Source organism: Strix uralensis, chromosome 6 (assembly GCF_047716275.1).
Source record: "Strix uralensis isolate ZFMK-TIS-50842 chromosome 6, bStrUra1, whole genome shotgun sequence".
In the NCBI taxonomy this organism is placed as follows: domain Eukaryota; kingdom Metazoa; phylum Chordata; class Aves; order Strigiformes; family Strigidae; genus Strix; species Strix uralensis.
The window spans coordinates 25,984,191-25,998,819 of record NC_133977.1 but is presented as its reverse complement, the minus strand read 5'-3'; the positions used below and the strand labels follow the sequence as shown (position 1 = coordinate 25,998,819).

Below are 14,629 nucleotides of genomic sequence, written 5' to 3'. Positions count from 1 at the left end.
TCACAACTTTTTTTATTTACAGGAAAATGATCCCAAGGTGAAGGGAAAAGGGATTAAGACCAAAATATTACTTAAAAAGGAAATCATTCACTCAGTTCCCATGAAGCAGGGACAAATGCTCTTACACATTCAAATGTGAGAGAAATCATGTTTGAAATACAAGCAGCCACACAGAATGTATTTTCCTGGCTAATAATTATGTTTTGCATATGTTGAGTTCTGCAGAGACTGTGACGCTACTGGCAATTCTGCCTCTGCAGGATCTGGGGTTTTTTATATATGAGATCAAAAGGCAACCAGATATAAATGTAAATAGTCTTGCATGGTCTATTGAAAAGCTCCCCCAGTTGTAATACTCTTCGTTTGTGTAGTAGTTTTTATAAAATAGAATTGTATACCTATCAGCTAGGAAGAAGAGTTGTCTGCAGACCATGTATTCCTTCCTCTTTTCCTCTCTTTAAATAAACAGTAACCAGAGGACGGGGATGCAGCTAGTGCCTGATCTACAAACATCACACATATCAGACACTAACTCTGCTTAGTTGCAGTAGTAGTTAATAGGTTTTAACTAACTTTTTAAGCATTTGGGAGCAGCTTCTTAGACCCCAAGTTCTACTCCTGACACCAGAGAAGCAATTTTCAAGTTTTAGGATGAAGAGAAACAGCTTCTTAATACAGTTTTGTGGTCACTTACAAAGAGTACTCAAACTCTGCTTTATCCTTCTACAAAACTTTTCTTTGAAACTCTGTGGGTAAAACACTGAAGCCATTTCTATACCACCTCATATTCTTGTTGCCATAAACAATCAGTATAACTTACAGAAGCACTAAGGATGCTCTGAACTATGGATCAGCACAGACTGGTTTAGGATTGACATTATACATAGGCTGTCTTTCACACTAGTTCATGAGCCACTCCATTAATCCACAGAGAAGGCTCAGATATTGATTTATTAGATACGCCTTTTTTGTACTTCAAAGCTGTTATTCTCTCACATAATATGGTATGTTGTCCACAACTCCAGAAATAGTCCTTTTGGGAAGTGTTGTCTTTTCTGTTGGATGGACTTTTGCGTTAAATTGATTCCTGGTGTATTTTATCATGCAACAGTAATGCTGGGCACTTATGATGGAAAAAAGGAACATAGTTTCCTTTTATTATCATTATTTGAAATGACACAGACTTTAGGTTTTCTTTCTTTCTTTCTTTCTTTCTTTCTTTCTTTCTTTCTTTCTTTCTTTCTTTCTTTCTTTCTTTCTTTCTTTCTTTCTTATTTGTGAATTGGAAGCCATTTTTCATGCAACTAAACAGAACCACAAAAGTATTTTACCTCAAATACCATGATAATAGGATTTTTGGACTACTGAGTTTTGTGTTCTTTTGAAAGTATAAAAAGAAATGCTTTCTTGTACAACAGCCATAAACATGCAAAATACTAATGAGATTAGCTGGCATTTTTTCCAGAGAGGAAGGAGTAAAGCAGATTGGCACAAATGAGTTTTGAAAGGAGGAAATTTGCAAGCTATTTTCAGAGATACACTTACATTGATTTGAATGAAAATCAGCAGAGAATGCTCTAAGAAATAAATAAAAGGACACAGACTCCAAAGTCTGAGAACAGCTGGGAATAAGTGCTTTGGAACATGTGTGTTAGTGATGAAACGTATTTACATGATGATTAACTGCTTTTCAAGCAGCCTAGGTATAAGACAAAGAACCTAATATATATCTATCCTTGTTCTGAAGTCATCTCTGCCTCTCTACCCTGTGGATTAAAATGGAGGAAGGTTTTGTCTGTTTTGCATGTTTCTTTCCTAACTTGTCTTTGTATGCAGCAGCTCAGATCCAGATAATACTAGTTAACAATAGCATAACGTGTCTCTACCATCAGTGCTCCAATACCTAAAGATCAGGATTTTTAGTGTTGCAAAAATTAAACTTTGCAGTTTAATTCTGTGAAAGCTATGGCTGCACAAGCCAAGTCCTGCATCTGTAGGTATCAATATCTTGCTCTCAGGCCTTTAGGAGGGTTTCTGGCAGCAGAAACAATCAGTTGCTATATAGTCCCATGCATTTGCTCTAAAGAGGTCAACATTTCATAAGCTGATACTGTCAAAGATTTGGGTATTGTGGTAAATCCTAAATTTCCAGTATTTGGAGTAAACTCTTGTTCTGTTTCTCTAAACTTAACTGACCATTTAGGCAATACTTTCCAGTTTCCACTGCAGTCTCAGGTGGCAAATCATGGATTTAAATGAGGTCATGGCAAAATCTAAAAGAAAGGGTCTTTATTGACTGTAATACCATGGAGGAAGAAGGACAGGAAAGCAAGAAATTTCAGCAGGCAGGGAAGTACTGAAGGCAGCTGTGATTTCTGGCCTCAGCTTTCTTCTGGTCATTTCCACTCAAGTATCAGCAATGAAATAGTTAAGAATGTTGACATTTAAACACCATCTTTAGGTTTTGATGACATGATGGCTCTTTGTTAATATTGAAGCTGGAATATATTCTTTTTGTGGATAACACTTCAGTGCTATAATTGAGGTCATTATCAAAAGTAGGTATAATGATACCTATAACTGGAGTCTGGTTAATGAAACACAGAGAACAGGGTCTCCCCTTTATACTGTTTAATTTGACTGTTTTTCAGATGGAATTTTGGTATCCTTTCTTCACTGTGATTACAGAATTAAAGAATTAAGAAAAATAGAAACGAAATTTGTGAGTTATCTTGAAATGGGCTATCTATGTAAATGCTGGAGGACAAAAGGTATTTTGTGACTAGATATGGCTGTAATTCTGCTTTCCAAATGAAAATTTAATTTCTACAGAATAATTCAAATATGTATGTTATTTCATAGAATCATAGAATGGTTTGGGTTGGAAGAGATCTTAAAGATCATCTAGTTCCAACCCCCTGCCATGGGCAGGGACACTTTCCACGAGAACAGGTTGCTCAAAGCCCCGTCCAACCTGGCCTGGAACACTGCCAGGGAGGGGGCAGCCACAGCTTCTCTGGGAAACCTGTTCCAGTGCCTCACCACCCTCACAGTAAAGAATTTCTTCCTTTTATCTAAATCTACTCTCTCTCAGTTTAAAACCATTAGCCCTCATCCTATCCCTGATAAAGACTCCCCCCTCATTTTTCCTGTAGGCCCCTTCAAGTACTGGAAGGCCGCTATAAGGTGACCCCGGAGCCTTCTCTTCTCCAGGCTGAACCCCAACTCTCTCAGCCTGTCCTCACAGGGGAGGTGCTCCAGCCCCTGATCATCTTTGTGGCCTCCTCTGGACCTGCTCAAGCAGGTCCATGTCCTTCTTATGTTGGGGGCCCCAGAGCTGGACACAGTGCTCAGGTGGGGTCTCACAAGAGCAGAGCAGAGTGGGGGAAATCTCCTTCCTCGACCTGCTGGCCACACTTCTCTTAATGCAGCCCAGGATACGGTTGGCTTTCTGGGCTGTGAGCACACATTGCTGGCTCATAGTTAGTTTTTCATCTACTACTACCCCCAAGTTCTCCACACGGCTGCTCTCAATCCAGTAATTGCCCAGCCTGTATCTGTGCGTGGGATTGCCTCTACCCATGTGCAGGACCTTGCACTTGGCCTTGCTAAACTCCATGAGGTTTGCACGGACTCAACTCTCCAGCCTGTCCAGGTCCCTCTGGATGGCACATCCCTTCCCTCCAGCATGTCAACCACACCACACAGCTTGGTGTCATCAGCAAACTTGCTGAGGGTGCACTCAATCCCACTGACCATGTAACCAACAAAGATGTTAAACAGCGCTGGCCTCAACACCAGCCCCTGAGGAACACCACTCATCAGTGCTCCCCACTTGGACATTGAGCTGTTGACTGCAAATCTTTGAGTGCAACCATCCAGCCAATTCCTTATCCACCAAGTGGTCCATCTGTCAAACCCATGTCTCTCCAATTTAGAGACAAGGATGTTGTGTGGGACAGTGTCAAATGCCTTGCACAAGTCCAGGTAGATGATGTCAGTTGCTTTTCCCTTATCCACCAACACTGTAACCCTGTTATAGAAGGCCACCAAATTTGTCAGGCACTATTTGCCCTTGGTGAAGCCATGTTGGCTGTCACCAATCACCTTCTTATTTTCCATGTGCCCTAGCATAGTTTCCAGGAGGATCTGCTCCATGATCTTAGCGGGCACAGAGGTGAGACTGACTGTCCTGTACTTCCCTGGGTCATCTTTATTTCCCTTTTTAAAAATGGGGGTTATGTTACTCCTTTTCCTTTAAAACAAAAGCAGTATACGGAATTAAGAAGTTCAAGCTATACAAAATTATTACACCAATACTTCTCACCTCAGAAACGTGAACTTTCAGATACTGTGAAACCAGCTGTAACTATAGAGCCACATTACCCCGCTGTCATTGTCATGTATCTGCTCTGCCTAGATCTAGGTTCACAGCTACAGTTCTGATTGCTTTTGAGATATGCGGTTTCCAGAGTGAGTTAACAATTTCCATAGTCAGCTTGATCTTGCAACTCTGAATCCTATACTGCTCGATTAAGCTTTTTCCATACTTAGCTGGGAAACTGGGAAGAATATGGACTGTCTAGCACATAGACTGAGTCATACACTAGGTCAAATATATAGGGAGCACTGTAAAACTGGACTTGAAACCACTAAGATAAAATCTAATCCACACCACTATTCTCTTTCCATTGCTTGAAACCAGAGAGAACAGCACCAATGTCAACACTGGTACTATTCAAACAGTGATGTTCTGAAGTTTGTATAATACCAGATATGCATAAGGTTGCTGTTGGAAAAACAGTTGCTCTTCCCCCACATCTATTGCAAGGTATGATGCCTGATGGGCTACATCACTTTTTGATATATAGGCCAATTTGGTGGAGAAGAGAAAGAAGCAGTCGATAATGCTAATTAGGAGTATGGAATAACTCTCTTATCAGAATGTAACATTAGAAAGTATGCACACTGAAGATGGAAAGAGGATACAATAAAATCATGTGAAACCACACCAAAAATAGACTGACAGATTCTGTTCTTTTTGTCTTTAGCTTTCACTAAAACTGAAAGAAGCATACTCAAAGCAAGTAAAAACTTTGCCTGGCAATGCCTAATCAAAAGATGAAACTCTTCTCCATAAGACATTATCATTCTAAACAGCTTAGAAAAACTTTAGAGTGTGAGTATCATATCATAACCTTCTAGTGCCATTTGTCTCCAGAATGTGACACCTTTCTTACCACTGCAGGACTCTCTTTTTGAAAGTCAGCAATCATTGATTCTTTGTAGCTCAAGCAGGGGAAATTTGGGTCCCTTGATTAGTGCAAATTGACCCTGTGACTTTCTGAATCTTGCTATAAAACTGTACTATGGAAGTCCAGTGGCAGAATAGTTCCCTCTGGATACTGTACTGAAATGAAAGACTCCTCCTGATCCACTAGCCTGCAGGTTTTTTATTTGTGCTGTGGAAGAACTTAAAACTGTCAGAAGGGATTTTTCCAAACTGAGTAAGTTGGGTTTTTTTCTGTTAAAGATGCAGTAGCTTTATAGCTACTAACAGCAGTTGTATTCTTCATTATTTGTTAAAATTAGATATACCTACTCATACCTTTCTGACCCTAAACACTGAGAAAGAGAATAATTTTAAAGGAAATTTAATTGTTCCTTTTTATTCAGATACTGTCTCTCATTAGCAGGCATACATGAATGGGAATAAATGTTCTTCTAGAAAAGCGCCCTTCTTACTGAAAACAAATTCATCTTAACCTGAGAAGAAAAAAGAATGTATTGGAAAGCCAAGGAATTTAAAAATATGATTGAAATTGGTCCATAAATAAACCTACTTAGTATATCTGAGAGCTGCTTTATGATAATCATTAGGTATCCCATGTGAAATGTGAAAAAGAAGTGACCCACCCACAATTCTGGGCAGGCCCAGAAGCCATAACTGAATAGGGATGGGCAAATGAGATATTCTGATCACTGATGTATCGGCTTGCTGCAGATGGTGCTCCCTGTTGCAAAAACAACAATACTGAATGGGACAAAGGATAGTCTTGTCTCTTAGGACAAGTATTAATTACACCACAGACATAAAAAAGGTCATCCATTTCCAATAGTTCAACACCTTCAGTAACATTCTGGATTTGATCCAAGTTGGGGTTTTTTTAAGGATGTTTGGAAAAAACTTGCATTAAGACAGGTTTTTCGGACAGCTTTTTATTGAGGGGGTAACAGTTGCTTTATCAAAATGCAGTCAGATAGTATTTCTTAAACCAAAAACTCCTACAGCAGCAGGGTATTAGACAGTGACTTGATTCACTGACCCTTCTCATCAGTTCTGGTTAAAGCACTGAATCTACAGTCAAGACTGCACTTGCTGACCCTCATGTTAGAGCTAATCTAAGGGGACTTGACCACATGCAAGGGTCTTTCTTTTCAGTTGTATTTTTAATTGATTGGTAGGTTCACAGCATTTATAGAACACAAACAGGTGATAAAATGCCTATACTAACTGAAGTCTAGATTACGACCTTCTAAATGAAGTCCTGATCTTTCTATTTAAGAACACTTAATAGCATTTTCACTTTATTTTGTCAATGTTTACACATTTATTTTCTTATCCTCAAAAAAGAGCTTAAAAGACCTTAAAATACTAGTTTGGAATCTTAATGTGCTTCGAAAATGCAAATATGTTTAATTTGCAGTCAACTGTAGCAAATTACATTTCTCAAACTGGGTAAGAGGCAAGTAATTTGTGAGGTTTGTAAACACTCTGCAAATAATTGCTTAAGCTTATCTTTACTCAAACCTATACTCTTCTGTAGTGGTTCTTATCTGTAGAATATCTGATGTGGATAGAATAAGCTTAAATGATCTTCTTACCTCCCTTCAACTGTTATACTCTATAAGCTTAGATATAGCCCACTGTTGTCCACAAAGCGTAGAGTAAGAAGTAAAAAAGTATTCAGTGTGATACAATCCTTTCTGATTATCATATATCCATTCTCAGTCCCCAAATAATTACATTTGTTATGTCAAAAGCTTTACAGCTTTACCACCTCAAGCAATATTTTACATCTGTCAAGAATGATTTATGCAATAATGACTTAAACTGCAAACTGGAGTCCTCAAAGGAAGAGCTGTCAAACATTTTCACCACAACTAACTTTATTAAAATAAGAACTGATATTCTGTATAAACATTGTCTTACCTTCAACTATAATACAGATCATATAGCTATATGATTTGTGAAAATGAAGTTGTGAGATCGTGAGGAATATACTATACTGCTACTTTGATATCAGAGTATAATTTTTTAATTAAGCAGATGTTAATGCCTAATGGGCAAGACTTTAAAAAAAAAAAGTCTGTTTCATAATAATAGTTCTTGTGATTTTTCTGTATTTATCTATTGTTCATTTTAAAAAGGGATATTTACATTAAAAAAGAAATTTACTGGGTCTTTAATCCCATAAGTACAGCCAGTGATGTTTGTGGAGCTTCTTGTGTGATGAGAACCTATAAATTTGGACCCTTTCTTTTGGTGTCCATGTGTTCCCATTAGCCATTTTTCTCAGTAGTAATTAATTCTTTTGATAACTATGTAATTGCCTACTGTGGCACTATTCTAACAGGACAGAGGACTAGAACTTTGCCTGGATTGTGTAAATGCCCTTCTAAAAGGAAAAAAAGAGTGAGGAGAAATTGAAACCAAATGCAGGCTATATTACCAATCTTATTCTGATACAAATACTGCAAGAGGAGCTAGTAAAGCCTTTAGCTGAAAATGTTACAAACTTCTGTGAATATAGGGCACGAGTGTGGTTGGGACAGGGCCTGCTGCATGCATAAGTAATACTGGCATCCCATTTCCATGCCATCTAAACAATTACACAAAGCTATCACAAGTATTCTCCCCCTCTCCTTTGCACCCTCCCCACACTGCACAGTGAAAAGGGAAGCATGCCCAGTCTAGGTAACATGTTTATACAACTGTGATACATCAAATTTGCTTTCTCCTTTGACCACTCTATCTTCTGTCTGCCGTGTTTAAGGCAACTGACATTTTCTGAAAATCAACCTGCTACAAATTTTCTCCCATCCTTCTGTCCCCTATTCTTCAAACGTGTGATCTGGCCTAAAGTTTAAAGCAGTGAACAAACAGCAGCATTCAGTCTTACATCATCGAGATGCTCAAAATCTTACACTTCCTTTCATCTAGAAAAGTGGACTATAGACCAGTACAGAACAGCAGAATCCTAATTCCCAGTACTTAATGCAATACCATTTTTCTAGTGCAAGAATTTCCTTTTCAGATGAAATTTAAAGCTGTGACATTTTAAAACTATGTGAGGTGGTATTTAGAATTAAAAAGCATTAGTTATAGAGTGATTCCCTTTCTGATATCTGCATTGCTGGACTTCTGATGACAGATTAGCTTTATAAGTGAGGGTATATATGATCCCACTGACATTTGCTTTACTTTGAAATATTAAAATAGTTTTTAATATAACCAGTGGCTTATGTAGTGTAAATGATAGTGTGATGTGGAATAGGGTTTTATTTGCAATTCACTGGGCATTTATTCAGGACTGTGTAATATGGTCTTCAGAAACTCCTGTTGGTGGAACCTCAAGCAATTCACACCTTCCTGAGCTGTCTTCCTCCTCTGTCTGCTTAGTATTATGTTAAATATTATACAATGGGTGGCTATGAAATATAATGTCAATTCAAATTTTCAAGACTGAGTAGTTCCATTGGAGTAACTTGGGTTACTCACATGGAGAAAGTTACATTTCTTCTAACTGTGCTGGTATTGACCTCTTAAAATATTCTCATATTCACTCACAGCACACCCTGCAAAATAAGCCACTGACCAGACACTAAACTCTGAGATTTTTTAGAAAATTCTTTAAATTCATTTTGCTTCAGAACCTGGAGGAAGTCCTTGTTAGGTATCACCATTCTGTACATTGTTATAATATACAGAGTATGGTATATATAGCATGTGTATATACACTCTGTATATTGCAAAAACAAATTTGCAAATTTGAAAAAGTGAAGTTAGTGAAGAAGTGAAGATGAAAAGTGAAGTATATCTTTTCAGTAATTTAGAATAACTATAGAATATGTTTACTGACATTTATTATATCCATCATATACATAGTTTCAATTTTATCATATCACATAAACTTCAGATTTTTCTATCACATTTTGTAAAGAAATTGAACATTATGTGGAATGAAACAAAAAAGTCTGTATATACAAATGATCAAGCTGTCACACATTTATGCATTTGGGTGTCAGACCTATCTTGTCAATTTTGTCAATTTTTGGATATCCTGTCAATTTTGTCAATTTTTGCCTGTAATCACTGACTTGATTTTTTAAATTATTTTTACAGTTCAAAATAAGTCACCCGTATTTGTTTAAATTTAGCAGTTCATTTAGTGCACATGGTAAGTCCCGTTCACATTTTAACCGGTAAAATTTTGAGGAATTCAACCCAAATTTGTATAGAACTGTTGTCTGTAGATTTTGAAATTCCTTAACCTTCAAACATATGTTCTAGTAATTTAAAGAAACTATTTACAGAAGTGAAGCTACTGAGAACCCTTATGCACAAGATTGTTTACACTGAATAATCCATATCTCTCATTTATAACGTGCTTCAAAATTCAAAACTATTTACAAAAGATATGGCAATTCTTACGGACAGTTTTAGTTTGGTTTGCCTCAGACAGATTATGGTGTGTTGCATGATGCCAGAATTCAGCATTTAAAAAAAATATATAATTATGGTAATTGACAGATAAATAGTACTTTAGTTAAGCGCCTTTCCCTCCCTCCTAATATCTTGGGAGCCGGAAGCACTTTTAAATGACCAGATCTCACAACAGTGCTCCAGGCTGATGGCTGTGAAAGTTAGCAATGACATTCTCCTTTTGCAATATTATTTTTAACACATGCCAAGTTAACACAAACACAAGCTAGATGTGTAAAAGACATACAAGTGTCAGGTCTCCAGAGAAATCTATGTTCAAGGCACAGCTACAACAACAAATCTTGACCAAAATCTGCTCCAGACCATCAAACTAGATCTAAGAATAAAGCACTCTACTGAGAATGTGCTAAGAAGAAAATGCTTAAATATTGGTAGCGTGGGTAGAATGACTGGCCTGAGTCCTATCTGCATTATACCAGCCTAAGCTAAAAATAATATTAAGTCTCTCCAAGATAACAACATTTTATTGAGAACAATTATTGAGAACAGGGTTTAACTCTGTGACTTTAAAATGTGAGAGCATCCACTGCATGTGATTCTAAAATTGATGCAAACAACACACTGGCACTTCTCCAGAACTAATTTAAGCTCAGCATTTGAATATGAATTTCCTTTTCCTTCTCCCAAGAGTGTACACAGCAAGAGACAGAATAAGGTACACTGCATTTGTCCATTACTTGGGTTTGTTTGAAAGACGGATGTTTCTGTCAATAACCCTGGGTAATTAGAAAAAAAACCCCAAACCCTGTATAGAACTATTATGTGTCATAATTCTTTTCATGCGTACGCATTTTTTAATCTGCAAATACAGTCATTTATTCGTCTTATGCTCTTAACAGTAAAAAAGCATCAGCATAGCAGATTTAGCCATTCTTCATATATTGAGTCTTCACTGAACAACAGGGAAACTCTTCATAGTTTAGCCATCCCAAAATTTTCACTCTGACAACATAATTCTAGGACAACTTCTGTGTTTTAATTGCAGGTCCTCCAACTTCACAATATCTTATCTCTGAAAAAGATGCATCCCTTTCTTTATAAGCTAATGCTTTCTTCATGATAGGCCAATTTTTACTACTTTTAACTTTGTTGTACTTTTTCCAGTAAAATACCGCATTTAAATCGAGGTATGGTTCCAACTGTGAGGCAGGCAGACTTAAGCCCCCTGAAACTGATACATGATTCCTATGTCCCGTAAGATGAAACAGTTCACAAAAATCAACATTCATAGGATGTTCCCTATATGTTTGTGTTATCTGTTAATTGTTGTAGGGCTCTTTACTTTAGGAGATTTACAACCGAGAGGAGAACTTTTGTTCAAGAGTTGCAAACACAGTGCTAGCTTCATTCAGCTGTTAGTGTACAGTGATATACTCTATACACCCACCACTTTCAGGGCAGATTCCCTTACTGGTATACATAAGTGTACTTCACTGGACTTCAGAGAAATGACACCACTACTCCAGCAAAAGGTCTGGCCAGCAGATCATACACACTTCTTCTACCAATCCCAAACACACAAAAGGTCTTGAAAATAAAAACAGACTTTACCATCTTTGTGATAATAGGTGACTTCTACTTTCCTCTCCTCTGACCCCAGCAGCGCTTGAGCAATTTGGGCAATATGATGTCTTTTGGTCTCTGGGCCATGAAGAAAATCACAGGTGCAAGGTTTCTGCATGACATCTGGCCTGGAGAACCCAGTCATCTCACAGAACCCATCATTGCAGTAGATGATAGCACAATTCTGTACTCTAGCATTAGCAATGATGAATTTTTTATCTGCAATAAAAGAAAGTGATGCATTTTTTAGTACTCTTTCAACATTTCATAAAGTGTCAATTGCATGGATGGATGCTAAACAACCCTTTTTTTCGCTGGGGTGCCTGAAATGCAGAGATTTGCAGTCATTTAACGTAGCTAATTTGATCCATAGCTTTTAAAGAAACTTCAATCAGTTTAGAATACATTAAAGATGAAAATAGTTGTCTTTTAAGGAAATAAAACCAGATTATGCAAATGTTTTGCAAAACTCCTTTTGACTTCAAAATTTTGTCTTTTTTAGCTTCACAGAAACCCGGGTGACGCGCACCATCCTGTCCTGTCCCTGAAAAGTTAGTAGCTTCTTTGGGGGGGGGGGGGGGGGGGGGGGAGGGAAGTGGACCCTCAGTGGACACTCAGTCAGTGATGTTGGAAACATTTTGGACAGTCCACTGAAGTTCTGTGCCTCAGTCCATCATCCTTTCCCAAACCCTCACCTGACAGAAGGGTTCAAAAGTTTTCAACTGTTATTCCATTTGTTTCTCTTTACCACCATAAAACACTATTCCCGTTGTAATTATAACTGTGCAGCTTTGATACATTTACTGTTAATAACATGAATTTCTGCTTACTTAATCACACTAGTAGGTATCTTGCTTCATAAAAGACTTTTTACGTGACACCAAGTTAGTAGTACAAGGCTTCAAAATTTTAAAGATATTCTGTCTTTGAACACAGTGAAATATTTAGAGAGAAAAATATAGATTTCATGCTTTTTCTACTGTCTTTCAAACATGCTGAACTTTCACTATCACTTGCCTATTTACTAGGTAGTGCTTTATTCTCTTCAAAATCCATACACTTTACTGCATAAAAACTTTACTTGAGTAGCAACACTGACTGAGCATTTAGATAAATTAGGACTACAAACACCATCTGTATTTTTTTCTCAAATAATATAAAAATTAAATTGGTAACATGGGTTAAGTATAAGGAAGTATATGAACTGGAATTAGCTGTAAGGGTTTGCACCAGACTGATACTAAAATTATGCTAAATATTTAAATAAATGTACATATATCAAAACTACTGTTTCTAAATTAAATTCATTTTGAGCATCAAGTGTTCCTTCTTACTGTTACCAGTAAACCAGAGTTCCAGCCAGGAAAAACACTTCCGTTTCAGCCTTCTCGACAGGTAGTAAACTGCTGCATTGGAAAAGATCTCACGGACTATCCCTGAGGATGTATTGCACTGGTTTGATAGATATTTTAGGCTTCCATAAACAAAGCAGAAATATTTGACAGCTATATTAAAATGCAGTCATGACAACAAGGTAAGAGTATTTTCCCTTTAATAACTCCTCTGCATATTATCTGTTTCCTCTAAATCAAAGTCTGACTGTTCTGCTTTAATTTGAAAAGACAATGATAATTAATAACAATAACAATCATAACAATAATAATAAAACTAGTTTATTTTTAGACATTGCACAGGCAGCAAGACTGTACACTCTGCTCACCGGTTCAGAAGAAGGTAAGAGATTTAACTTCTATAGCTATACAGTATGGATACAGCCAAAGATAAAAACTATTCCTTGAGACAGTGAGGGGAAAAACCCAGTAATTCAAGTCGGTAATCTGTATTCTAGATTAAAAATAATGTTAATCCTGCCAGGGAACCCATCCTTACCTCTGGGTTTGTTTTTTTTTTTTTTTTTTTTTTCCCAAGCTACAAACTTAAAATAGTCTGGAGCTGCTGTCCATTTAGTCACAAGCAGAATCAAACTACAGTAGCAAAATAGATAGAAAGAACTTACTTTGCCCTTCAAATTTTCGTATGATTGTACCCAGAAATGTATTTTGTGGTGCCACATGACCTCTGCGAACAGGCATGTTTGTACAGGTCTTCGGTTTTCTGTGCACAATGACTTCTCCAAGGATCTCCTACACGGCTCCAGCCCAAAGCACCGAGCCAGCTACCCTTTGTGACAAATCATCGTCCTCTGAAGCTCGGAAATCTCTTCCCATTAACGCCACTTCTAGATACACGCTTTTCCTATTGGAGCCAGATCCATCCCCCAGTTTCTTTCCTTTTTTTCTTTCTTTTTTTCTTTCCTTGCTTTCTTTTCTATTTTTTTCTTGGAGGAGCTCGGACGCTATTGTCTGGGGCGGGTAGGGGTGGGGTAAGCAGGAGGAGGTGGGGGGGAAGATTACAAGGGTAATCGATCTCTAGCACCAAACATCGCCAGTTTTCCAAAGCAAATGGCTGTGACCCGGCAGTTTCCGACGCTGTAGTGATGGTTAGAGGGCTGGAAGACTAATGTTGCTCCGCTGCCAGAGGGAGTGACGTTCCCCCCCTCCGGGCTTCACCACGGCGCGCAGCAGCTCGGATTACTCAAGCGTGGTTTAGCAAGAGCCAGCCAATAAATCTCTTCAAAACTCAGCGACAAACAGCGGCATCAGGAATGAGCTACACCCCGGCAGCACCGCGACGTGCCACATCCCCCACCGCTGCGGCTGCAGGGGGGCAGCGGGGACCGAGGGCGCTGGCGGAGGGGAGTAGTGGGGGGGGCCGCCACCTCCGGCCGGCCCAGCCTCTCCGCCCTCCCGGCACCGCCGGCCCCTGAGCGTGGCCCGCCGGGGAGCCCCAGGCGCTGCCAGGGCCGGGGGAGGGAGCGAGCTTTGTACACGCCCCGCCCGGGGCGGGGAGGGGGGGGGGGGGGGGGGGGGGGAGGCGCGAGTGGGGGGCGATTTTGCGCGACGGGGGGCGGGGGGCGGGAAGAGACCACCGGAGCCCTCGGCATCCTTCCCCGCCCCGATGGAAGGGCGCGCCCCCTCCTCCCGCGGAGTCACCCAGACGAGGACATCCCCCTGCCCCACGCACCCCTCCTGCCAGGAAATGGGGATCCCCCCCGGCGCCGGGCACTGCTCCCCGGGTGCCGAGCAGGTGCGAGCCTCCGCTCGGGGACCGAGAGGGCGGCGCGGAGGGTGCGCCGGGTCCCCGCGGGTGCAGGGCGCGGGGTGAGCCCCGGCAGGCAGCCCCTGCCCGGCCCGGCCCGGCCCGGGAGCTGCGTCTCAG

At 39.5% G+C, this 14,629-nt stretch overlaps 1 protein-coding gene and 1 long non-coding RNA gene across 2 annotated transcripts in view; one reads left to right on the top strand and one right to left on the bottom strand.

The window, feature by feature from the left end:
• KCNH7 (potassium voltage-gated channel subfamily H member 7) overlaps positions 1-13,489 on the bottom strand; it is a 238,724-nt gene extending 225,235 nt beyond the window's left edge. The window contains exons 1-2 of the mRNA XM_074873347.1: positions 13,368-13,489; positions 11,339-11,569 (exon numbers count right to left, since the gene is read on the bottom strand). Of these exons, the coding sequence (XP_074729448.1) occupies positions 11,339-11,569; positions 13,368-13,443 (307 nt within the window). The 5' untranslated portion in view covers positions 13,444-13,489. The remainder of the gene's footprint in view (positions 1-11,338; positions 11,570-13,367) is intronic.
• On the top strand, positions 12,765-13,585 carry LOC141945325 (uncharacterized). Its single transcript, XR_012629494.1, has 3 exons — positions 12,765-12,884; positions 13,034-13,084; positions 13,454-13,585. It is a non-coding gene; the product is annotated as an uncharacterized LOC141945325 (long non-coding RNA).
• Positions 13,586-14,629: the final 1,044 nt, after the last annotated feature.